Below are 27,592 nucleotides of genomic sequence, written 5' to 3'. Positions count from 1 at the left end.
GAAAAATAAGGCCCAGAGCGCAGATCTCACCGCACTTTGATGGCCTTGTGCATGCTATTCTGGACAGCCATTTTGAGAGCAGCACTCCTAGGAAAACACCCAAGGCTGTGTGAGCATTGTTTCCTCAGGCCCAAGTGTTCACACCCACACATGCACAAAAATACAAGCACATGAAACCCAAAATGCAGTTTCTCAGACGCACACAAATAACTGCAGATACGAGTACATTGTCTCGTCAGGGTCACTGAGAAACAGATACAGGAAGAGAGGGGTCACAGAAGATCGGCGCACTCTTGCGCATGCAAACACGCACACATAAATGTTGTTTTTAACTGGCAAGAGTGTTTATTTAAAAAAAACTAATTACATTAATGGACGTTTAACTAAATAATATAATCATAATGGCAAAATACTGACATTTTTCTTACAAAGAAAAAGAAGGCCCTCATTATAAACTGTACAATCAAAAGGCCAACCAAGAAACAAAGCTGAGAAAACAAAATTCAGACAGACTGTTTGTTGCTTGGGGGAGAACAAGTCTGGTCACGATACGTTTAAAGACAATGCAGAAGATGAAGACAAAAAAAATGGAAAACATTCACACACTCAATTGTCTGACATTCCAGTTGCTATTTCCTGTGCGGTAGGAAGAGGGCATGCCTTTGCTCAGGAAGTGGCGTGGACACACTGAGAGTCCACTCTTGCTCCGCAGTCTGTGTAAACATGATTGTATGGCTAAGGCTTTCTCACTCTCCAAACTCCCCTGACATTTAGAAGAATAAAACTAAAACATACATCTTATCTGCTCCAAAACAGTCCGTTCCAAAACAATATATTACATTTATTTCAAAAAGTAAGTATGATAAAAGAAACAGTTAACAGTTCAAATGAGTCAGTGATTCCTTTACGCATACAATTACGAAAGAAGCGATAATGGTGCACCTCAATCGAAGCTCGACAGCCAATTTAACAGTTTGTTGACTTTGGATGATGCAGTCATGCGGTTGCAATATTATGAGTAATGGCAGGAAAAACCTAATACGGGACGAGAAGTGAGAAGGTTGCTACTCATTCTAGGTAGGAAATTACCCTTTGGCTATTCTGTCGCATGAGCATGAAAGGAAAGTTCACCAAAGAAAAATTAGTCATTTATGCGCCTTCATGTTTTTCTAAACTTGTATGACTTTCTAAGGAACAAACAAAGTTGTAATCTACCAGACAATGTAAGTGGATGGTGACCAAGGGCTGACAAGCTTCAAAATGGAGCATCATAAAGAGCAGCTCCATTCATTCATTGTTTTATAAATATCTCATCTTGTGTTTAACAGAAGAAAGAAAGTCAAACAGGATTTAAAAAGACATGAGGGTGAGGCAATGATGTCCAAATTAAAAATTTTGGCCGAACTATTACATTAAAGATTGAAAAATGAACATTTTAGTTTCATCATTTACTCGCCCTTAAGTTTTTCCGAACCTGTATGAGTTTCTTTCTTCTGCTGAACACAAAGGAGGATATTTTAAAGAATGTTGGTAAGCAAATAGATGCTGGCACCCATTGACTTCCATAGTATTTTTTTCTTCCACACTATGGACATCAGTTACCAACATTCTTCAGAATATCTTCTTTTATGTTCAGCAGAAGAAAGAAACTCACACAGGATTGGAACAACTTGAAATGTAACTGAAATGTTCATTTTTGGCTGAACTATTACACTAAGGTTCTGAATAACAGAGAGAGGAAGACTGTTTGAAGCGCTACAGATGTTAAACTGGAGGCGCACTATAACGGACCTCTGCGCTGAACTTGTCATTTCTCTTGGGCAGTGGAGGTTTCATCCGAATGTCTCTCTTCAGGATCATCTCCTCGTTGGCATATATAGGGGCTTCTGCATCATCAGAGTGGTAGCCGGACTGATAGCCGCTGGTCTGATTGGACGATTCAGATGCTAAAGACTCCTTGCTCTTGCATCGCAGTAGTGGGCTGCACATAAAAGCATGATTGAATGTGTTTATATGATTGTGAAACTGCCTTGGTTTGTAGCTCTACTGAGATCAGGATGAATTTGTCACCTGAAATTAAGTGGTCTTTGCACTTGCCGATCCAAAGCTTTCATTTGCTCACGTGATAAGCCCACGCCACAGTCCATGTGACCGTTCTGTACAAAGAAAGAGCTTTTAAATTTGACAAGACAAATTATTTCATTTCCTGAATCAACTTGACATTATTTAATTACACCAATCAAGATCATCTATATTAACTGTAGTTTCATTTTTTGCAGGAAAATTTCTCATTTCACTGAAAGTGTTTTTGGATCATGATGAGATCTGAGTTGTAATATTGTAGAGTTTATTTACCATTACAGCAGTGTGCTCCAGGGGAATGTTCACAAAAGTAGTCATACTTATTGGCACACCGCAACTGTCGATCTGCTGTGGGAACCTGTCAGGAAAGGCATGGGTGGGACCATTGTTGCATTAGTTTGTCAAAGGAGAGGTTAAGCACTTTATATCCATAAATGTCAGATCTTCAGTTTTGTGTGAACATCATAAAAGTCAGATAACTGGGGTGGGGATAAGTATCAGTGCTTGCAAGGATATAAATAAATCTGATTCTTTTCAGTCAGTAATCAGATTCGAATGGCAACAACTGCACACACACACACAGACATACAAAAAACACCAGACTGAGAAGTTAGTGTAACTAACCCCAGGGGTGGAGCATTGTCATAGTGGAGCTGGGCCTCTTTGTTGCCTAGATAGAAAACTCTTTTCGACGTCACACTAAGGTGAGGAGCCCCTGATTCCTCTTCCATCTCTCCGTTTGTCAGAGGGATGTAGTCCTTTCCATCCTAAAACACAGGTAACAAAAAATAGTTCAATTAGAAGATTTCAATTTTGTCACATTGAACCATGTTCCATTACATGCTGCAAAAGTCACTTTATTCCTATTTTTGTCATATTCCAATAAAAATATCTATCCATCCAAATTTACATGACAGGTGAAATTGCATAAGATAGTTTTATCTTACATCTAACTACATTTGGTAAAAAAAAGTTTTTTTTACATTAAAAAAGTTTAAAACACGGTAAATGAAATAAAACGGAAATAAAGTAAAATCAAAATATTAGATACACTTACAAAACATTAGTGAAAATTATAAATGTAACCTTGGCAAGTAACTGAAATAAATAAGTTGGAGTACTAAAATTACTAAAACTAAAATAAAAATGTAATATAATGTATATAATACTAAAATAACACTGGTTTAGGCTTGGCAAAACAGGATAAAACTATTTGCCAATGGACTAAAGAAAATAATCATTCAAAATATAAATGGACAAAAAATAAAATAAAATGCACTATATTAATTTACTATATTAAGTAAATGTATCTTATTTTAAGGTATTTTTTATGTAAAACAAGACAAAAATAGTTATTTATTTAGCTATGTCTCAATTACTAAAAACACATGAATGAGACAAAACATATACTTGGAGTCAAGTCTAACCTGTTGAGCGCTAGCTTGTAGCAGATTGCCTAGATGCTCAACTAACTGAGTAAATGTTGGCCTTTCTTTAGGTCGATCAAGCCAGCAGTCCAGCATGGTCTGGTATCTGGAAGAATTTCACATTAACAAGGAAGAGATGGGGTTGATTACATTTTAAGGATTCAGTCAGTTGCCACATCTCTCGTTTCAATAATAAGAATAAGGTCCATCTGCTATGTAAACAGTATGAAATAGTATGAAAGTTAAACAAAATTGTAGGTACTACTACTTATGCCCATTTTCCATTGGAAACACTATGTCTGGCATCGCCAGAACTATGAAAACCTAGATCAACTGCTTATTTCCACAGACCTTCAATTTTACGGCAAGATTAAAAGTGTGAAGTATATTTACATCTCAGGTGTGGCGTAGTCTGGAGCTCTCATTCTGGTTCCCTCCTTTAGTCGCCTGCAGAAAGACTCATCAATGCACACACCTGGGTATGGAGACGCACCTGCACCAAAGAAGATGGGCCATCAGGACATGTCATCCTATTATAGTAGGTTTATGCTGTCTAATAAGCTCAGTGTTCAAGTTAATATCAAATATTGTGTTACCAAGTGAGAAGATCTCCCAGAGCAGAACACCAAATGACCAAACATCACTCTGTGTGGTGTACACGCGGTCAAAGATGGTCTCAGGAGCCATCCACTTGAGAGGAAGACGAGCCTGTGATGATAGAGAGGAAATGCTTGAGTATAAATGAGTCTATTTCACTGAACAGCTGAAATGAAGTTGTCTGTGTGTGTAGTAAGAGTCCTCACATCTCCTTTGCGGACGTAATCGGGGTCTTTATATACGTCTCTGGCCAGCCCAAAGTCACATATCTTCACCACGTTGTTTTCAGAGAGTAGAATGTTTCTGGCTGCCAAGTCCCGGTGGATACACTACAAACACAAAGTAGCATTATGACTGAAGCAATCATCTTGAATGAATTGTAAACATTAATGAACAAAGTACACACACACACACACACACACATATACACACAAGTAGACCATGGTAACGTGTTTCAGTTTTACCTTTCGAGAGGCTAGGAACTCCATGCCTTTGGCCACCTGGAAACTATAGCTGATGAGATCCTCCATCGTCAGGTGATCCCAGTCTGAACTCTCTATACATGAGCAGATAACACATGATACATTTTATTTAATGTATGTATATGTGTAAAACAAAGTGTATATTTTGTGTGCTGTAAGTGTTTTTTGCATTCATTAGTTTTATTAATTCGTTAATTTGATTTTTTAAAAATATATTTTTATTTGTTTTTATTTTTTAATTTACATTGTAATTAGTATTTATAAGTATTTCAAATATTCATATATTTTCTCAAATAATGTGATCTCATTAAAGCTGCCTAATAATGAGAAGAATGGTTAATAAAATAATTTTTGTTTGTTTATTTATTTTTATTCTGCAGTTAATTTTTTTGTTTACTTATTATTAATTTATAGTGTGACAATTTACAAATATTCCATCTATTTTCTCAAATAATATTAGCTAATTAATGCTGCCTAATAATTAAAAGAATGATTAATAATATTAAAATAATTATACTGTTTGTTTGTTTGTTTGTTTGTTTGTTTGTTTGTTTATGTATGTATTTATTATAAAATTAAAATTTTTAATTAATTTACAGTGTGACAAATTAATTTTTAAAAGTACAAACATTCCCTGTAGGTTTTTAAATAATGAGCTCATTAAAGCTGCTAAATAATTAGAGTAATTACTATTATTTTAATTTTATATTCTAAAAGAGAATATATATCTAGCTACATTTGGTAAAACATTTTTTAAGTAAAAAAGTTTATAACAATTAAAATTGTTTTTGGTGACTGAAATAAAGCTGAAATAATGTAAAATCAAAATATTCGATAAACTTAAACTTATAAAACATTGGCAACTAACTGATATAAATAAATTGGAGTAAAAGATGAATAGAAATACAAAACTGATATATTAAAATGACAAAACACATAAAATGAAAAGTGAAAATATAAACAAAGCTAATTCTAAATATTAAGAAATAATATAATAGTATCTATATAATGCTAAATTAATACTAGTTTAGGCTTGGCAAAACAGGAGAAAACTATTTGCCAATGAATAAAGAAAATAATCGTTCAAAATATTAAAAAAGTCTTAATATATTAATTTATAATACTAATTTAAGTAAATGTATCTTGTTTTAAATATGTTTAGATATTTATATTTAATAAATAGGAACTCATTAAAGCTGCCTAATAATTAGAAAAAGTATTAATAATATTAAATTATACAGTTTATGTATGTATGTTTGAAGTTTTATTATAAAAAATGTTTTTTATTCATTTACAGTGTAACATTAATTTTTAAAAGTACAAACTGTATGATCTTAAATAATGAGCTCATTAAAGCTGCTTAATAATTAGAATAATTACTATAAATATTAAATATTTATTAATTCATTCATTTATTTTTGCAGTTACATAAGTTTTACATGGAGTATAGCATTTAGATGGAGTTGACACAGCACAAGACACGTTAATTTTCCAAGTGTATTTCATGACCTAAAATATATGCTTTATGTGGTAACATCTAAATGAACTAAATGACAATACTAAGTTAAACATTTGATACAGTCTGATATGGTTTCCATAACTGTATTAAATGTGCCATTTTATCTCCGTCCAGATACAGTACAAAGTATCTGTACCTTGTTCATCCTGCAGCTGGGTCGTGGAGGTCTGTTCTCCCATCCTGGTGCACATGGCAGTACCAGTGCAGCTGTCCAGCCGAGTGCTGGTTCCCAGACCCAGATCCCCCTCATGCAAATCCTCTTCCTGTTGCGCCTCCGTCCTACACGGCATCCGTGGCGTTTGCTTCTGAGAAACACAACACGTGTGGATCAGTTTCTGTTGTTGTCAGGGTCAAGAAGTACCAACATATCAGGTACAGTTCATAACACCTTCAACCCTGAACAACATTTAAAGGCCTTACAGTTGGCTGTTGCCCAATGTCTTACATAAGGCACCCAAATCAATCTGACCACATAAGAGGACATTGTTAAAAAGAGGAGCTGAGATCTTCAAAACCACATCACAGCCTGATTTTACTAGTTATGCACTAGGTTATGATGGAATTTACCTTGTAGGGACTGTACTCTCCTCGCTTGCTTTTTAAATAGCTGGAAAGGTTACCATGTTTACAGTACTCAACAATCACCATCAAGGGTCCTGAAGTAGGAAAGAAAAAGAGGAAGAAGTGGAAAGGCCTTAATTTGTGGGCACACTGTGTTCTTCTCAACAATGCACAACCACTCTGTGGCATTTCTGACGTGTTTCTTACTATGACTGTTTTTTGAGAGTTTTAAAGGGATACTCACCTCCTGGTTTGGTGCAGGCTCCTAGAAGGTTGACCACATTGAGATGGTGACCAATATGGATGAGGATCTTCAGCTCAGACATCAGAGCACGGTACTCACTGGTGGTAGCGCCCTCTGTTGGATATTGATAATGCTGCAGTCAGTTGTGTCATGAAAATATATGTGCAGTCAGTTTATTAAGGCCAGTGAACAGATGCCTCATACCCTTGAGCATCTTCACTGCTACTGTAGTACAGGTGGTGGCCTTCTCAATACCATATGCGGTCGCCTCCACAACTTGACCAAATGCCCCTCTGCCCAGCGGCTCTCCTGGAAAGCATAGTATTACACATTTGTGAACACTTACATGTACATTTATAGTACCATTTTTGTGCAATTTTAGCTGTTTACAGAGGTTAAATTGGGACTTTGGGCATGGTGATTTTAGGCAAGTTATGATATGCTCACCTCTCTAATCCCCAAGAAGAAAAAATATGCATAATATGTTCTATAACTAACTAATGCATGTATTTGCTTGTATTAGAAAACAAAGAAAAACAAAATGATAATTCAAAATTAAATACACACAAATGCAAATAAATCTAGATAATACAGATAAATATATAAGAATAGATAATATATAGATATAGATAAATATAAAAATATCCAAAAATCTAGCTAGCTATAAATAAATAAATAAATACTACACAGATTAATACAGATAAATATAAAAATATCACTTAAGTATAGTATATGTTGGTCCAATGATATGATTCTTGCTTGTGATTAATCCTAAAATCAAAACCATAGTCCAATTAACCAACAACTAACAATATATATATATATATATATATATATATATGTGTGTTATATGGAGAATTAAAAACATATCACTGAATGTGTTACATAATATACTTTGGTTCAGTTGTATAATTCTTGCATTTGATGTTAGTAGTCCCAGATTTAAATGCAGATTCCAATTAACCAATTAAACAAACAAACAAATAAATGCTACTCCAAATTAATAGATAGTAATAGATTTTCTGTTCTAGACCAACATGTTGCATCTTACAAGGTCTTGCATTAACAAAAGGGAGTTAATGTAATGAACTAATTGCGTCAAATAGGTACACTCCTTGAATGAAGACAGAATGTTTCTATTGAATATATATAAAAATTGTTTTTGTTTTTTAAAAGTACTGAAAAGTCATTCCAGATTGGTCCTAGTTCATTTGACCCCTGGATATTTATTCTTGTTTTTTTTTTAAATATAATTGCTTTATTTCTCATGTTCAGCCAAGTCTCACCTAGCTTCAGTCTGTCACGTGGGAATTCCCACTTGTTTGCATCATAGGTCAGTCTTTCACAGTGCTCATCCATTGGCATATCATCTGAGTCCAGAATGATTGACAGGTAGCCAGTTTTCAGATCTCCTTCATTAGGCTGCTAGAGAGGGAAGAGGTAGGGATGGAAAGGGTGAGCATGACTGAATGGCAAACACAGCGCAAGACCTCCAACTTTGTCCAGCTTGAGTCTCCCAGAATCAAGCCCTCATTATAAAGACACCCACTAATGAGTTACTGGAAGCCACTATCATACTCAGAGGCAGAATTAAGGCTGGGGTACTGCAGGACTTGGGCCCACGGCTGGCCGGTGTACGTGACGCATCGCAGCAGAATGTGGGCTGAGCATACAATAGAGACGACGTAAGCCAAGTCCGGGTAGTCAGTTTTGATCAGTCAGGAGAGTGAAGTGTGCGCCTGTGCGTGAAAAAGAGAGAGGGGAAGCAAACGAGGAAAAGGGAAAGAGATGGAATGTTACCCGCTTCCTATTACGGATGACGAAGACGATGAGGAGCCAGAGGAACATGGCGATGACCACGGCACCAATAGGCATGATCAATTCCACATTCATCTTTTCTTCTGCACCTGTGAGATGGGTCGCATGATCAATCAGACATCACAAAAAAAGATGACATAAAGATACAAGATTTATCCAAAATTGAGTGGATGGATGGATTTATGGAACAATATAGAACAACAGCAATAGATACATTTATAGACAGACAGACAGACAGATACAATAACATAACATCATAACAACAATAACATCTTTAAATATTATTTTAATAAATATTAAAGACATGAATTGACATATCTATGTCTATTTGGTACAAATTTGGCCAAAAAAAAGTATATATACCAGAAAAGTCCTATAGAACAAGATAAATATTTTATTTCGGAGAGGAGCTGGAAAAATGCCTCTTCATTTAATATTAATATCAAAGGGAGGCACAAATTGCCTGGAAGAACCTAGTTTACAGGAAATATTTGTGTGCTGCTGGGTGTGTATCATGGCTACAAGAGCAAGGAATGTGAATTGTTTGCTGACCTGATATTTCATCCAATCAAAATAAGACCAGCAAAACTGAATCACATTAAATGAAAAGTATATTTCTATATTAGAACATGCAACTGCTCAGTGGATCACTACATGATTTACTTTATTTCTTTCTCTCTTCCTATCTTTTACTCTTTGTGGGAACAGGGCTGTTAGTAAATGTCTCTTGTTGTGACAGTCAGGCAACAGCGACAACAAGAAACAGTGATGCCGAGAAACGAGTCACGTACACACTGAGCATGTCTCTGTTAGTTGTGGGCCTTTGCGCTCTCTGTCCTTTATGTGTGTGAGGCAAGAGGCGGAACCATGCAAAGATGTAAGTGACTGGGGAAAATGTGTGTGACAGAGAGTGATATAGAGAGAGAGGGTGGGACGCCCCTCTCTTCTTTTGTGTTCTGGGATTTTGCTTTGTTTTCTTTAAGCACTCCCTAAAGGATGTACACTAACAGAGCCCCCTTCCTGACAGACTAAAAGAGAGCTATTTTTGCCACAAAGCCTTGATTACAACAAAATCTCAATGAGGATAAAAGTCAGTGGGAGACTGAGCTCGCTTCACAACCATGACACGTTCAGAGAATGTATCCTCGTAAAATGGGGTCTTTAATAGTGTGGCTACTACGTGATGTTTTGCATGTCGATTTATAACTGACAAACTACTGCGAATCTACCTGCCGTCTTTTGGTATAAACTATGGTTCAAAAGTTTGGGGTCAGTAATTTTTTTTATTTTTTATTTTTTTAAAGAAATGGATAGTTTTATTGAGCAAAGATGCATTCAGTTTATCAAAAGTGACAGTAAAGACATTTATAATGTTACAAAAGATTTATATTTTAAATAAATGCTTTTCTTTTGTTTTCAACATTGATAATAATAAGACAAATTACTTGTATATAAATTATACTTATTTATAAATTACATTTAAAAAATATATTAAAATAGGATACTAATAGGATAATATTTCACAATATTACTGTTTTTACTATTTCTTTTTTTTTTTATCAAATAAATGAAGCCTTGCTAAGCATAAGAGGATTCTTTCAAAAACAAATTACATTAATGTATTGCACAACTTCACAGAAAAAAAAACTGTTTAGGTCATACTGCCCTTTCTTTAAAAGTGCAAACCAATAAAATAAAATAAATCAAGCAATGAGTTTTGTTTACACACTCACCATCTACAGTGATACGAGCCTCGCGAGAGTCACAGCCTTGCTGGTTACAGGCCATACATATGTAAAGGCCACTGTCCTCTTTTTTCACCCGTTGGATGGTTAAGACACGATTTGAATGTTTCAGAATCACACCTGACAACAGAAAAGCATGAATATTACTGTCACTGTAAAAAATGCTTTGCCAGGTAACCTAATTAATGTGCTTTGTGGCATAACATCAAAACTGGTTTTACTCAATCAATAAATATTATTTAATATCAATGAATACACTTGACTGCAACAGATTATAATTAATTTTAAGGGTCAGATAGACATAGCTTCTTAAGGTAACAATTGCCTATTACAGCTTTATACAGCGTATTTCCCTAAAGTTGATTAATATTTCATTTGTGTGACATGCAGTAACAGTAGCACTATAATTGACATCACTGGTTTTGTTTGCTCTGTTGGAACCCAGATCTAAATGAACAGGTAGCTATTACACATTATATTTGTCTCAAAAATGAAGGGAAAAGAAAATTATTCGCCTCTGATCATTTTGTCTGTAAAGCACACTAAAACCAATCTGATATTTTTATTAAGAGATTCAGCTTACTTAAACAATAAATTAATTTCTTCTCAAGCCTGGGAATTGTGGTCAAATACAAAGAGTTCAGAGTTGAGTTCAGATTATTTAAAATCAGATTTCCCTTTAACACATGAACTGATATCCTTGCTTCATAGTATAAAGGTAAACAAATCTGAATCTGTGGCCATTATATGCAACATGATTTTCTGTGAAATCTGTCAACTCAAACTATCCAAAATCTGCATTTGGCAACCAGCGTTGACTCATCAACAGTGTTATTTTAGGATTATTACATATACTATTATAATATTCTTTTAATATTTTGTATTGCTTTTTTATTTTCATTTAGCTTTTTTTTTATTTGTTTATTTTAGTTATTTGCTGAGGCAACATTTCTCATTTTATTTATGATATTCCAATTTTTTTAAGTTGTTAATGTAATATTTATCTTAATTTAACTGCAAATGGCAAAAATCCATGCAAAAGCTGTGTAGTGTATTCCAACCCTAAGGCAACTGCAAATTGATAATACTGTGGATATAGAGAGAGTTGTTTATTCCTGCACCTATAATATTTTTGTACTTCTATAGAGGTTTTACGTTGTTCACCTGATCCCTCCATGACGGTCTGGTTGTCTTTAGTCCAAACTACAGTAGGAGTTGGTGTGCCGGAGACTTCACACTCTAGAGTAGTAGAGTTACTCACATTCACTCTCTGGTCAGTCAGATTGGTCACAATTCTTGACATCTCAAGAGCTGCAGAAAGATATAAACTGATCTGTGATGTACATTCAAGCTTGTGCAAGATTTCTGCAATATATCCCATCTGAACATATGTAAACTGAATAATGCAACTAAATATAGTCTGTTAAGTGTGCAATTTCTGCACCACTAGCATCACCAACAAATGAAATTACACAAATAATGACTGTTTTCAAACAAGTTTCCTAAAAATCACTCAATGCAAAGCTATGGACTAACCTCTGAGTCTGAGGTTGTGAAGTAAGCAGGTTCTCTCACTGGTGCCCACGTTCTCCACTTGGCAAGCGTACAGGCCTTGGTCCATCAATGTGGCATTGGGTATGGGCAGGTCCAGTGTTGCATTGGTGCCCTGCAGGCCTGATATGGTGACATTGGTCTGGTGGAGAGGCGACAGGGTAAGGGTATCACAGGGCACGGCTGCTGGAGAGGCATCAGGGTTGGCTATGTTTGTTACCCGATACCAACGCAAGTTAGAGTACAGCAGTCGATCGGCCACACAGCGCATTACCACATCCTCTCCCTCAATAGGATTGCTGGAGGGGAGGACGCTTAGGTTGAGGAAACCTGTGATGAAGACAAACATCAAAAGTTCAGATTTGACCACTTCTAAAAATTTGATCGCAGTTATTTAAGTTGAGATGTAGAGTGAAGACCGTCAGCACTCACGAGCTACTTGAAACACAATGACCCGCTCTTCTATTCCCATCTTATTGGAAGCAATGCACCTGTAGAGAGCATGATCAAATGCTTTCTGGATCTTCAGTGTGCTGATGGTCTATTTGAGAACAGCAGATCATCAAAACAGTATCGAAGGCAATGGATAATTTAAAAAATATATTATAGTCAGATTCACTAAGAATAACCATTAATGCAGTGGGGGTCCAAAAGTCTCAAATCACTAGTGAAATTGCTTCTCCTCTGCATTTTCATGACAAATTTGAGTGAATAGTTAAATTGAAAAATGTATGTGAATTTACAGTAGAAATGGTTTATGCCTCTTTTGCTTTAATGATAGCCAAACTCATGAACTCAACAAGTGTGCTTAAAATCTGGTGATCATGTTCTCCAGCATCATTGTGATGATCCACAGACCATCTTAAGCTTCAAATATTTGACCATCTTACAAAGCACTTCATGCTGTACATTCACTTATTTGATTAGTGACCTAGAAATAGTGAAGAATCTTATTTATTTTACAGTACAGTCTAACATTTCTTTGCTTCACATTTATTACCAGGTTTAAATTAGATTTTGAATCCTATTCTTAGACTTTTGGACCCAGCAGAATATGTTGTTTTTAGAAATAGCTTTTTGCATGTTCAAAGGCTGAGCTGAACACAGCACGTAGGCACAGTACTGGAATTGATGTTTACCTTAAGAGAGCGTTCAATGACAGATGTGGGATTGATGATGGGATTCTTCCCTGTGTTATTTGATATCTCCCTCCACTTGTCACACTTCACCACACTCTGGTCTGACTTAGGTCTGTGAATAACACGATTTACCAGTTTTTTGTGCATTTTTGTGTATTTTCATATGGTGACACTTCATTTTAAGGACCAAGTCTCACTATTAACTAGCTGCTTATTAGCCTGCATATTACTAGCATTCTGGCTGTTTATTAGTACTTATAAAGCACATAGTAGAATACCTTTTACTGCATGACCATATTTTAGATCCCTTAAACCTACCACATACCTAAACTTAACAATTACTTTACTGTTAATAAGCAACAAATTAGATTAACAAGGGGAAACTCTTAATTAATATTGAATGTATTCCCTATTCTAAAGTGTTACCATATATATATATATATATATATATATATATATATATATATATATATGTGTGTGTGTGTGTGTGTGTGTGTGTGTGTGTGAGAGAGAGAGAGAGAGACCCTGGACCACAAAACCAGTCACGACATGGGTATATTTGTAGCAATAGCCAACAAAACACTGTATTGGTCAAAATGATCCATTTTTCTTTTATGCCAAAAATCATTAGCATATTAAGTAAAGATCATGTTCCAAGAAGATATTTAGTAAATTGCCTACCATAAAAATATCAAAACTTAATTTTTGATTAGTAATATGCAATGCTAAGAACTTCATTTGGACAACTTTAAAGGAGATTTTCACAATATTTAGATTTTTTTTTTTTTTTTTTTTGCACCCTCAGATTCCAGATTTTCAAACAGTTGTATCTCAGCCAAATATTGTCCTATCAAATCACACATCAATGGAAAGTTTATCTATTCAGCTTTCAGATGATGCATAAATCTCAATTTTAAAAAAAATTAACCTTATGACTGATTTTGTGGTCCAGGGTCACATATAATTTTCATATATAAAGATTTTTTTTTAGACAAACATTTTAACAAGAACATGAGGACCCATATCTCAAAAGAGAATACACAGACAGAAATAAACACTTCTAATTATCTACACATCTCTAGCAGGAACAGAAAACACCACCCAGAATCAACAACAACAATGCATCTATTATTAACAGTCTAAATTTAGACCATCCTATAACTGACTCCATTCCTCTCTAATTCCACTTCTGCCACACATATTTATGAGCAATGAGAATTATTATAAATGTCAATAAACAGACATCAGGTTTAGACTTGGGTTAGACATCAGCACCTCATGTAGGTCAGCCATGGGAGACGAGACAGAGAGAGAGCGGAAAAAGGAAAAAGAGATTGAAAAAAAGACAAACACAAAAATAGGACACATAAAAGCTGTAATGAAAGGTGAGGGCGAGGGTGAACTCTTGTTAGTAGGACGCAGTGACAGACATTGTGTTATTTTCATGTTTTATCAAGGACATGAGATTTGAATGCATCTGCTTTTAGAACAACAGGAAGTTGTGATGAGGACTACGGAAGTAGGTGAGGGTGCAATCTGAAGATAAGGCTCGCGTGATGCCTGGCCCTGAATGCTCATTACATGATCACAACATCCTTGGAGTGATGTTCTGTGAATGCAGGCTGCCAATCAAAGTTACAATTCAACTAAAAATCACAGGAGCTGATTTCTTAGTATGGAAGATCTCTCTAACCAAAGCAGTCATACTGGCTGCCCAATCACAACAGTCGTTTCAGGATGAATGCCCATTTAGAGCACAACATGCTAATGAATTGCACTGTGGGACACACTTAAACACCAGGAACAAATATGCTTGCACAGTTCTGATACATCTTCTCTTGGAATAAAAATGCCAAAGCACTGAGCAAACAAGGACATGCAAACATTCTCATTCCATGCGTATTTTGTCAGCAAAACAATGACTAATGATAATATCATCAACTTAAACAACACAGCAACTGACTTCCCCACACAAATACAGGAAGAAATATTTAATTTTTCTTTCCTTCTTTTTTATTTCTAAGTGTTGGCATTTAGAGAGTATGATTTTGACAGGTTTGTTTGGTTTCTGCTGCCTCCTAATAGCAAGCTGTTGGGGAGCTCAAGAGGAAATTCTGTTTTTGCTGTGATATACGTGTTTTAGCATTTGCATTACATTTCTTCCAGATAAATGTACAAATGAAAAATATCATGAACAATTTGTCATACAAGAGCAATATTTACAGTAATATAAATACAGAGCAGATATAAAAATGCCAGTAATATAGTACAATATGATTAAAGTGAAAATAATCACTTTACACTGAAAAATGACTTAATCACTTTGCAAAAATAATATGTTGGTAAAGCACTAACAAAAATAATGCATGTGTGTATAAACTATAAAATGTGGCATGTGCAATCGATATCTTCAAATAACTTTCACTTGCCTAACCTAATTAAATCAGGATAATAGAGTTATACTAATTCATATTTTTAATAAATTTGCTTGAATTAAACCAGCTCATTTAGATGTTACCACATGAATGACACATTTCTCTGATGTTAAGTTTCTGTTTTTAACAGTATACATTCTTGGCTGTATTACACAGGTTACATTTGAAGCAAAACAAGAACATTGCATCAAATCATGTGACATAAGACTTACAGGAATCTGACTGGGCAGTCCTCTCTGGGCATCCACTGCCATTGTATTGTGACAGGGCTGGATCCTCCACTAGCTGTGCATCTGAGTGTAGGGCTACTGCCATACATGTGAACATCTCGATCCATTGGCACTTCCTTCTCAAAAATCTTAGGGTGAACTGTACATATAAACACACAAGTTAACAGACTAGAAGAGAAGAGAAGAGAAGAGGAGAGGAGAGGAGAGGAGAGGAGAGGAGAGGAGAGGAGAGGAGAGGAGAGGAGAGGAGAGGAGAGGAGAGATTCACTACCATTAACCAACAGTTGAAATGTTCTTCTCTGCTCCTCCTTGGTAATCTTATTCGTCATGACAACAGTGTAATTCCCAGCATCCTTCTCTGTAACCCCATATATAGTAAGAGATCCTCTGTTGGGCTTAATCCTGTACTCATCCTTCCACACTATCAGCTGATCATTCTTATACCTGGATGGACAAGAGTGAAAAGCTCAGTCTGACTTGCACAACATCCTAATCTATTCTTTATAGGTACTTTAAATAATATATAATGTAATATAATATAACGTAATATAATAATCACTTACCACTTGACAGAGGGCTCTGGATAAGCATAATACTTAACCAGGATTTTTGCCTCTTCCTGGCCAGCAGTTGCCTCCACAGTCTGCAACATCTGATCATTGAGCGCTATAAATGGTTTCTCTGAAATATCAATTCATATGTTAGTATAATGTATTAAAACATTGTTTTATTATTGTATTATTTGTATTGTAAAACATATGGTCTTTATGCTATCATATGCTACCTATGCCAGCAACATATAACTGACTTAGGTGTGCCAGCAGCACTGAAATATGGATGCTGTCAATGATATAATGCTCTCTTTTGTTTAAAGGGATAGTTCACCCAAAAATGAAAATTCTGTCATTAATTACTCACCCTCGCAAAGAAAACATAAATAATGACTTTATTCAACAATTTCTTCTCTTCATGAGTCATGGTACTCTTGTGAATGGTGGCGGACTGACCCAGAAGAGAAGTCGTTGAATAAAGCTGTTATTTTTGTTTTCTTTGCGCACAAAAAACGGTTGAACCACTGATGTCAAATGGGCTATTTTAAAGATGTCATAACTATGTTTCTGTGCCTTGACCGTGGTAGTTCTCTCGCTGTCTATGCAGAGTCAGAAAGCTCTTGGATTTCATCAAAAATATCTTAATTTGTGTTCTGAAGATGAACGAAGGTCTTATGGGTTTGGAACGACATGAGGGTGAGTAATTAATGACAGAATTTTCATTTTTGGTTGAACTATCCCTATAAGTTGGTTTTTCTAAAAGCACATACCATAGACGATGAGGGCTGCTCGGGCAATCTTCTGCATCTGACCGCTAGAGGCTGTGCAGATGTACTCTCCTGTGTCATTTACAGTTACATTCTCTACAATGAGAGTATTAGACAGTTCTAAAGAGTTCCACAGCTTCTTCTTGTAAGACCTGGTCTCATAGCGTGTCCTTGGCATTGAGCTGTTGACGCCTCTCTGCAGGAGGAGAGAAACGGTTTAAAATCAGCCAGAGAAATGCATGATGTTATTTATGGAATTGCAATCCAACCAAAACAAAATCAAATCAAAATGTGAAACATATCAAACTGAGATTATGATTGAAGTGTCTCAAGTAAAACATAAATGTCACAGAAAAGATTAGCTGATGATAAATTTGAAAGGAATGTTCTGAACATGTGTTACGTAAGTATGATCAAAGAAGGCTGTGAAAATTAATCTGTATTGTTAATCCTTTTGATCTTTTATTAAAAACAAAATCACAAAAATCTAACCTTTCATTGATTAATAAGAATTTAATATGGGGGGAAATAGCATTATGAAATAAATGTTTTTTCTCAAACACACGTTGGACACAATTACTGGCACCCCTAGAAATTCTTAAGAGTAAAATATCTCTGAAGTATATTCCCATTCATATTCACAATTTTCATCACTCCAGGGTGATTATGAACATGAAATTATCATGGCTTCCTGTTTCACAGAAGTATAAATAGGAAGGAAAACAAAGCCTAAATTCCCTTAATCATCCATCACAATGAGAAAAAACAAAGAATATATTTCTGATGTGCAGCAAAAGATAATTGAGCTTCACAAATTAGTGAAGTGGCTTTAAGAAAAGAGCTAGAGCAGTGAAAATTCCCATTTCCACCATCAGGGCAATAATTAACAATTTCCAATCAACATAAAATGTTACGAAACTGCCTGGAAGAGGACGTGTGTCTATATCGTCCTAATGCACGGTGAGAAGGAGAGTTTGAGTGGCTAAAGACTCTCCAAGGACCACAGCTGGAGAATTGCACAAAATAGTTGAGTCTCGGGGTCATAAAACTTTAAAAACAGCACCTACATCACCACATGTTGTTTGGGAGGGTTTCAAGAAAAAATCTCCTCGCTCATCCAAAAACAAACTCCAGCATATTCAGTTATCAGACATGACTGGAACTTCAAATAGGACTGGCTTCTATGGTCAGATGAAACTAGAAAATTAGCTTTTTAGCAGCAAACACTCAAGATGGGTTTGGTGAACACAGGGATAAAAAGTACCCCATGTGTACAATGAAATATACTGCTGTATTTTTGATGTTGTGGGCCTATATTTCTGCTGGAGGTCCTGGACATCTTGTTTAGACACATGGCATCATGGATTCTATCAAATACCAACAGATAAAAAATTAATAAATGACTGACTCTGTTAGAAATCTTGTAATGGGCCATGTTTGGATCTTCCAACCGTACAATAATCCAAACACAAACCTCAAAAACAACACAAAAATGGGTCACTGAGCACAAAACCAAGCTTCTGCTGGCCATTCCAGTCCTCTGACCTGAACCCTATAGAAAATGAGTGGTGAACTGAAGAGAAGAAGCACCAACATGGAGCTGGGAATCTAAAGGGTCTGGAGTGATTCTGGATGAAGGAATGGTCTGTGTTCTCTAACCTCATCAGGCATTATAGGAGAAAATTTAGAGCTGTTAAACTGGCAAATGGAGGTTTCAAAAAGTATTGAATAAAAGGGTGCCAGTAATTGTGGCCAATGTGTATGAGAGAAAAACATTTATTTCATAATGATATTTCCCCCCCCCCCCATTTAAAATTCTTATTATCCAATGAAAGGTTAGATTTTTGTGAATTTTTTTAATAAAAGATCAAAAGGATTAACAATGCTGATTAATTTTCACAGCCTTCTCTGATCATATTTACCAAGGGTGCCGATATTTTTGGCCATGACTGTATATGTGAAGCTCTAGTTATTTGTCACCATTTATGGTTCATACATCAACAGAGGCAAGCTGTCACACACCTGCTATCAAATAAAGACGTAACAGACAGCTTTTGTTTAGACTGTTTCTGGCTGTTTTTCATCACCGGATATTGCGAATTTATGTAGAGAACAGGAAGGAGACAAGTAAAAAAAAAAAAAAAAAAAAACAGGGGCTAGTCCAGTTTTTTTCTGTGGTAATCAAGATTATGCCACAAATGCTAAAGACTGAGGTTAACTTTCTGAATAAGTTACTGACCTTCTCATGAGGGAAGGTCCACTGAAAGTCGATTCCCACATTGAGTTCGGTGTGAGCGGTGCAGTTTAGCATTAGCCTCTCCCCTACCGTTAGCCTCTCATGAGGTGGACTCAGGGTGAGGTCATGGATCTTGTATCCTGCGGAAGAGGGAAGGGGAGTAAGGGACGTGCCGGGTGGAGCATTGTTCTCTTGAGACCAGGGCAGCTGATCTCACACCAGACTGCTCTATATTCTCAACAAATGCAATCTTGCCTCCTCAAAAGCAGTTTTATCATTTCTGACATGCTTGCAAAAAGTCCAGATGCACAAACCATGGTCATATCATATTTCTTAAATCACACAACTTCATGCAAATTAACATTTTGTCTTTTTTTACTTACCTACGACAGCCACAATGTAAGGTGAGGACTGATAGGTCTCGTTTCGAATAGTGGTTTGGCAGTAGACCACCCCAGCATAGCTGACCACATGACTAGGCAGGATAAAGCCCCTCTTGCTATCCCAGATAACCTCTTTCCCATCAGTGGCCAGTTCTTTTACTGGATACTTCTGTTGAAGACAAACACCATAAACACATTGTTCCCATCACATCACCAGCAGAGAATTACAAAACAACACAGGGATCTTGACAAATAAACTTTAAAATATTAGTATAATATTTTAAAGTCGCATCTGTGATATTTATTATGGATTGGTAGTCAAAAGATAAGGCATATGTATAATGTCCATTAGAATTTTTTGAAAGACACTAAAGACCCGTTCACAACAAGAATGATAACTACAAAGATAACTATAAAGATAAAGATTTTAGCGTCCACACCAGAGGACGATATCGTCTGTTTATTCTAGTGCTGTCAAACAATTAATCGCGATCAATCGCAACCAAAATAAAAGTTTTTGTTTACATAATATATGTCTGTGTACTGTGTATATTTATTATGTATATATAAATACACACACATGCATGTATATATGCATGCGATTAATCGCTATTAATCGTTTGACAGCACTAGTTTATTCTAAGCGCACACGTGTCTACCACTTTAAATTCTCGAGCCCGTTATAGCAGGATGGATTCTGATTGGATGCCAAAGTTTGTCATAGTGATTTCAACAATATCGTTTCTCTGTGCCTTTATCCTTATAGCTGTGGTGTGGTCTCTGCTATTCTTTAATATTGAGAACGATTTTTAGAAAGATCTTTATCATTACCTTTATAGTTATCGTCCTTGGTGTGAACGGACCTTAACACTTTTATAAGTAAGGATGAATTCAATTGATCAAATAAGGAAAGTAAAGATATTTATAATGTTTCAAAAGATTTCTCTAAATGTTGTTCTTTTGAACTTTCTATTCATCAAAGAATCCTGAAAAACATTTTCCACAAAATATTAAGTAGAATGATGAAAATCATCTTTAATAATGATAAGCAAAGTTTCTTGAGCAGAAAATCAACATATCAGAATGATTTCTGAAGGATCATGTGACACTGAAGACTGGAGTAATGATGCTGAAAATTCAGCTTTTCATCACAAGAATAAATTATATTTTAAAGTACATTCAAATAGAAAACTGGTAATAAAAATCGTAATATTATTTCACAATATTTCTGTTTCTACTGTATTTTTGTTCAAATAAATGCAGCCTTATAATGAAACTTTCAAAAACATTAAAAAGAACTAAACTTTTGAATGGTAGTGTAATTTGCTGAAAACTCACTACAAGTTTTGCACAAATCATAACAACAGCAAAATGAACTGGTTTTATTTAGATCAAAAATATTATTTAACATCACTGAACTATTCTTAGCATATAAAAATGATGCCAATGAAAATTTACATTTAGATTAAACAGAAACAGCTCCTTAGAAATAGAAGGTAACATTTGCAGGTTACCAATGTAGGGTAGGAGAATATGTGTGTGTATAAACACTCACTGTGTACAGTGTGACGTCTAGGTTCTCCACAGATACCAGACAGGGAATGACCACCTGTTCTCCCTCACGAATGAACACCACATCATAATCTTGAGCCATTCGGACAAATGGCGTACGGTAATCTAAAAACATAAGCATGTATTGTATATTTATCCAACAACCAGATATTTATGAAAACACATGCAGAAAAGATAATGTTGACAAAATCATGCATAATTTGACTTAACTGTTCACTAAATGCACCAGTACTTACAAATTGTTATTCACATTTGATAAGGTTTCATAGGTATGGAATGAAGTAAGTTTACCAAATCACACTAACAACAACCCATTTCCTATATTTTTTCTGTCTGGACAAGGCAGGAGTTTACTGCTATTATGGTTGAAAAGGGAAGTAAAATGTGGTGGTTCCACCAGAATGAAGAGGTTATAAAGGTTGAAGAGGTCAAGAGGTTATCCTGAAGGATAACAGAGGAAGTATGCGATGAACATTTTTTTGTAACATTCCAACTCTCTCACTCTCACTTTCTTTGAAAGAGAGTGGGAGACCGGGTCAGAAACTTATGAAATACTTGTTCATCTGTTTGTTGAAAACTTTAAAAATTACACATGAAAATCATACCTTGTATGAAAACATACACAGATATACAAGTCTTTCCATCCTCTACAGGCAGGTTTTTATAGAAGCAGCGATATTCTCCAGTCTCATTGGCTACTGCTTTGGAGAGCGTTAAAGTGCTACAGAACAGTCCATTGCCGCTACAGTCTGTTGTGGTGAGCCGGTTTTCAGAGCGGGTTCGGTTGTGAGGTGTAGACCACTCCAGGATCTGACGTCCCCTGTATGACAGGTTGAAAAGACAATGTTCAAGCAAAAACTGACATTGTTTAGCTTCTGTTTTTACCATAAAAAATTAATAGCTAACAAAAACAGCACCCTTCTGGGGAAAAGTAGCTTCAGAATAAAACTGAATGAAGACAGAATCGCTCTTCTCCAGAAGCAAAGCTTACCTGCATGTGATCTCCAGTGTATCTGAAGCATTGATTTTGAGAGTCTTCTCAGTGATGTTTAAGGTTGGAGGATCAGGCACAAACCTGAGCTCTATTGCTGCAAGAAAAAATACACAAGAAGGTTTTAATTAAGGAAAGCTGCTGATATTTACATAAATACTCACTAAATGATTTTAATGAGGACTTTAGATCAACACTTGCTCTGCCTTTACATCAATTTCATATGTGCCATTTATTACAGGTACAAATAACTTATTAACTGGTTGATTTTTTTTTTTTTTTTTCGTATGTAGTGAATAACATTAATTAACTATGTGCTTATTAGGGTTATGGTTAGGTTTATGGTTAGTTGCTTATTTATGCATATACTAATTATGCATAATTAAATGTTATTTAGTTTTATATAAGTATAATTGCCACTTGGTACCATTTTGTTTGTTTTTGGAGGAAAAATAATCTTAAAATAAAATAAAATAAAAACTTCCATTGTAAATTGGAATCTAGACAACATATCACAATATTTCACATTAAAACTAAACACTAGACAGTAGGACCACCATCCTCAGCATAATAAACCACTGTACATATGGCTGTAATATATTACAATAACCTCAAAACTAAATAAACTTAAAGAGGTACAACAATGCACCTTTCCTAGGATCTCCCTAATATTTCACAGTCAACTGGAGTGGTGGGACCGTGAATGCCTGTCCATAGCCTGGCCTGGTTTTACATTGGATGTAAGGGATACAGACATGTAGAGTATGGCACAGTGCATTGTGGAATGGAGCAGCGTAATGTGGGACCCTGGGATATTTTTCCACTGGAACTGCAAGAGCAGCACGGAGGCCTGTATGTGTCAAAACAGGAAGCCTGGGCAGATGGGCTGGGGCCGGGCTAAATGGCCCCGTGCTCCAAAGCCTGAGGTGGGATTCCTGCTCCAGAGGAACTAGCTCTGGGAACACACACACTCTTATGGGCACACGCAATCATGCTAAAACACATGCACTCCATGGAGACTAACTTATTCAACTGTTTGTTTTAACATTTAAATTGCCAGGCACTGAAAGCATTCGAAACAACAATGGTGGTGAAGGCTTGATTGGATCTGATGAATAAGAGCGAACTGAGGGAATTACAAGATAAGGGCATGAAAGAATAGAAGGTTTGGTTTTAACTGTTCTAAAAGCAAACATCTCTCACTAGATCCCATTTGAAATCTTGAAACTATACATTTAATTTGAATAAGTTCAATGTAAGCAGTGGTGAACTGGAGCAAGAAAAAAAGGTTCCACTGATTAATGCAGTCGTTATATATTATATACAGCATTATAAATACTGTGATGGAAATCAAAATCAAACAATAAATGAATTTAGCTATTTTATACTGAAGCAACTCTTAGTCTCTACTTCACATTTTAGTTACATTTATAAATTCAAGTTTATAAATTTAAGCTCTGGTTGCCAAAGCTTTGAAACGCAACAACACATAAACAATATTTAACTGTATTTCATGAAATAATATAACATACTGACTGTTCTTACAATAATATTGATTCAAATATGTAAAACTACATGACGACTTGCATCTTATCTAACCTGACTTCACCAACAACCAATAGTATCATTAAGACAGAGCACAGAAAACAACAATAAAGCAATGCTATACTAAAAATTACATAAACGCTACATAAAACAACAACAACAAAAGAACATAACTGAGAGGCAATAGAAATCTATACAAATGTTATTTGTGTTCTGGGAACGCTATTATAAAAAAATATATAACGAGATAAATAGCCTGCTTTTGATTCATAAAAACAAAATGCTCAAAATATAATTTTATCGTATAAAAGTTTTTAGTTTTTTTTACTATTTCACCTTGAATTAATCTGTAATTCAAACTGTTTGCATCTAAAAGGCTATTTACCACAGGTGAAATAACACTTAAAAACAAGAAAAACAATAACTAGAGTTGTTTCAAATCAGTAACAGGTGTACAGTTTTCACAAGAAAATATTTTAATAAGGTTTTTATAATACATAGCTAACATGACGAAACTCTGCAGCGGCAACAGTACAATCAATTAGCCTATCTATTAACAATAAGTTGCCAATTATGATGAGAAAAGTAAACTAATGCTGACGTGAGCATGTATTTAATATCAGAGTGTGTTTTGAATATTTAGAGACGCTTATGTCATACCTATAACCAAGTTGATGGTAAAGAGGATGTCGACGAGAGAAAGCACATGAGATGTCTTTGCCATCACCCGACAGTAACACTGGACCGTCCCGGCATGAAACCAAAATTCAGAAATTCCTTAACTCCTCATCACGATAATACGACACAGTTGTGCTCTTTAAAATCCTTAACCTCGCAGAGACGGATGAAGAACAGACTATGAAAGGGACAGTTCTGAGTTTGACACTGAGAGAGACCTGTTGCGCGCTCACTGACGGTCGCGCGACTGAAGTGCGCTGATAGAGAGGAAGGCGGGGGAGGAGCGCAACTCTAATCAAAGACATTACTGTTCATTTAATGTCTGCAGACTTTAGAGGTCGAAGGTCTGGAGAATATAGACCTCCGGGACTAAACAGAACAGTCACGTTATCCGAGATCAATTACGATAGGAACCTAATTCAATCAAGAATTGAAGATGTGAAAAAACGCACAATTTCCACTAAACAAACTGCTCTAAATAAATCATGGTGGGTTAGGGGGGCATGGTGACCCCATAATTAAGGTTACTTTAAACACTGACAAATGAAGAAAGTTGGGTTGCGTCTTAAAAGTATTGTGATGAAGTTTTTGAATGGAGAATGAAATGTGTTCTTTAAAAGAGTGGTACTGAAAGTGTAAAGCAATAGGGTGAAGTCAGCTAAAATGGGCTATCAGGTAAAATGGGCCAAATAAGGTTGTAGCATAATATCTCTTTAAATTTTTACAGAAAATCACAGTAATTGATCTTGCATTGTTGCTTCAACACTTGTTGACATGTAACAACAATTTTTATTGGTCTGAGTTTTTTAAGGCGGGCAAGACAGAGTGTTACATGAAGCTTGTCAGAGAAATTGTAAGAAAATTGAGCCTGACATAGTACATTTAATTAATCACTAATAAGGGTACTAAAGCAATTATAAGTAAGCTTACCAACAAAGCAGAGGTTTATGAACAATGTTTTGACATGCTCTTTCAAATAAAAAGTTTTAATTGATAAAATAAACATTTAGGTCATTTTAGGTAGAAATGGCTGGTTAAGCTAAAATGGGCCACAATTTTCAGCAAAAATGGGCTGCATACACACACACACTTTTAGACAGAAATTGAGGGTGAAAATAGGTTTATAGGCCTAGATATGTATCCATACTTTTTTTTTTTAAATTGCATTGCAGACATGAATGGCAGGAGGACAAGCAAAGAAAGGAAACAGAGAGACGAGAAGAGAAAGGGAAAGAAAGGAAGATGTCAGTAAAATAGGCTGCATACACTCACACACACACACTTTTACACAGAAATTGAGGGTGAAAATAGGTTTATAGGCCTACTGTAGACATGTATCCATACAAAATCTTAACAGTCTTAAAAATAAAAAACAAGCATACACACATACATGCACACAAAAGACACCAATGCACAGAAACACACAACTACACAACATGATCAGTTCATTTTTAATTGCATTGTTTAATTTAATTGCATTCAACTTTCTATTTAATGAAATGCATTCATGGTGTTGCTATGGCACACTAAAGACAATAGTGTCAACTTACAGTTAAAAATAAAATGATTTAAGCTGAAATTATCTGTGTTGTTCTCTTTTTATATTAGCCCATTTTAACTGAACAGCTGACCCATTTTACCTGAATGTTGTGCCGTGGCTCAAGAAGGTACCTGCTGATACTCTAACTCTCATCATTTTAAAACCTTTATACTTTTTCACATTTAAAAAATATAAATATATTTAAGAGACCCATGCTAATTTATAGATCTCAGCTTATTTGATGGTATTATAAGTAATTTACCAAAACGTGGCCCATTTTAGCTGACTTCACCCTATGAAAATATCTATGCTTTTTTATTAGTTAGATCAATTCCTATTTCAATCGTAAAAGTTAGTTATGCTTATGGACTACTTTCTTAGCTTGGCAGAACTTTGGTTTGGCAGAAGGATTGTCTAACCTTGTTTATTAACTTTTGAGCACTTATATATATATATAGTTTTTGCGTTAAATATAGCCTGAACTTATGATAAAATATAATTATTTTATTTATGAGTTGGAGATTTTTTATGAATTCGTACAGTTTTATAAAACCTATAACACTCAGCGGGGCATAAACAAATGGTAAAAAAAAACGAAAGATCATATTAATTCATACAAATTTACTTCATTAAAAAAATTACTTCAGATTTATGTGCCCTCTAGAAGTTTACGTTCTGCAACTGAACTTCGCTTCATTGTGCCACCCACAAAATCACTTTCACGGACTTTTAAATGAACTGTTCCCTCCTGGTGGAATGACCTGCCCAACTCAATCCCAGCAGCTGATTCCTTAGCCATCTTCAAGAATCGGTTAAAAACACATCTCTTCCATCTTTATTTGACCCTCTAACTCTAGCACTCTCTATTCTTATTCTATTCTTTAAAAAACAAACAAAAAAAAAACTAACACTAGCTTTTCTAATCTTTTTGTATTCTAGTATTAGAATACTAGAATTTGTTTTCTTTTTGTTTTCTATTTGTTTTCTTTTTATTTATTACACAATTTACAAAAGCAAAAAGGGCCTCTAACACTAGCTTGCTCTAGTCTTTTTCTATTCTATCTGTTTTCTTTTTATTTATTATATAATAATAATAAAAAAAAAAAACACTTGCATATCATTACTCTTTTGTTGATTTTGATCGCTTCCATTGTCCTCATTTGTAAGTCACTTTGGATAAAAGCGTCTGCTAAATGTAAATTTTGCCATCAATTTGCCAAAAAGTAAAATTGTTACGAATTGCCACCACATGTGCATTTTAGAACAAACATTCACAAATAAGTCCTGTTGGCGTAAGGAGGTAGCTATAAGTTCAGTTTCATTATTGCTTTATTTTAGTTTTTAAAATTATAAAATTATTTAACATTTTTTATGTCTTTTAAAATTATAGGGGCCAAATGCAATTGTGGTTGCCAGACAAACCTAACAAATAACAGAAATTGCTTTAAATGCCTTTAAAAACGGATGTTTTCACAGATCTTAGCCAAACAGAAAGAATT

General features: G+C 35.2%; 1 protein-coding gene across 3 annotated transcripts; it reads right to left on the bottom strand.

The window, feature by feature from the left end:
- On the bottom strand, positions 1-24,791 carry kdr (kinase insert domain receptor (a type III receptor tyrosine kinase)). Of its 3 annotated transcripts, none has more exons than XM_058756401.1 (30): positions 24,536-24,791; positions 22,331-22,427; positions 21,945-22,159; positions 21,323-21,444; positions 19,768-19,936; positions 19,388-19,524; positions 17,152-17,344; positions 16,394-16,511; positions 16,102-16,274; positions 15,813-15,969; positions 13,166-13,277; positions 12,459-12,567; positions 12,012-12,356; positions 11,640-11,786; positions 10,464-10,595; positions 8,713-8,819; positions 8,199-8,337; positions 7,117-7,221; positions 6,913-7,026; positions 6,675-6,763; positions 6,244-6,409; positions 4,571-4,662; positions 4,313-4,435; positions 4,106-4,217; positions 3,903-4,002; positions 3,510-3,615; positions 2,707-2,849; positions 2,356-2,440; positions 2,071-2,156; positions 1-1,981 (listed from the first exon to the last, which is right to left on the bottom strand). In XM_058756401.1, exons 1-30 carry the CDS (start codon positions 24,597-24,599, stop codon positions 1,765-1,767), a joined length of 4,074 nt encoding a protein of 1,357 aa, XP_058612384.1. In that variant the 5' UTR covers positions 24,600-24,791; the 3' UTR covers positions 1-1,764. The 3 variants fall into 3 exon arrangements, with proteins under 3 accessions (XP_058612384.1, XP_058612382.1, XP_058612383.1); XM_058756399.1 differs by having other exon boundaries at positions 2-1,981; positions 6,244-6,412; XM_058756400.1 differs by having other exon boundaries at positions 2-1,981; positions 6,244-6,412; positions 8,199-8,334.
- Between the last annotated feature and the right edge of the window lie 2,801 nt (positions 24,792-27,592).

The sequence above is a fragment of the Onychostoma macrolepis genome, chromosome 20 (genome assembly GCF_012432095.1).
Source record: "Onychostoma macrolepis isolate SWU-2019 chromosome 20, ASM1243209v1, whole genome shotgun sequence".
Lineage (NCBI taxonomy): Eukaryota > Metazoa > Chordata > Actinopteri > Cypriniformes > Cyprinidae > Onychostoma > Onychostoma macrolepis.
The sequence above is the reverse complement of the archived record's forward strand: the minus strand, read 5'-3'. Positions and strand labels throughout refer to the sequence as shown.

What these genes read in the sequence shown, in the direction of transcription:
- kdr (XM_058756399.1), bottom strand. Translation starts at nt 24,599, where the DNA reads ATGGCAAAGACATCTCATGTGCTTTCTCTCGTCGACATCCTCTTTACC. An exon ending in ACACTGGAGATCACATGCAG is followed by an intron (nt 22,160 to 22,330) that starts GTAAGCTTTGCT and finishes CCTGTCATACAG; the next exon opens with GGGACGTCAGATCCTGGAGT. An exon ending in GGACCTTCCCTCATGAGAAG is followed by an intron (nt 17,345 to 19,387) that starts GTCAGTAACTTA and finishes CTCCTCCTGCAG; the next exon opens with AGAGGCGTCAACAGCTCAAT.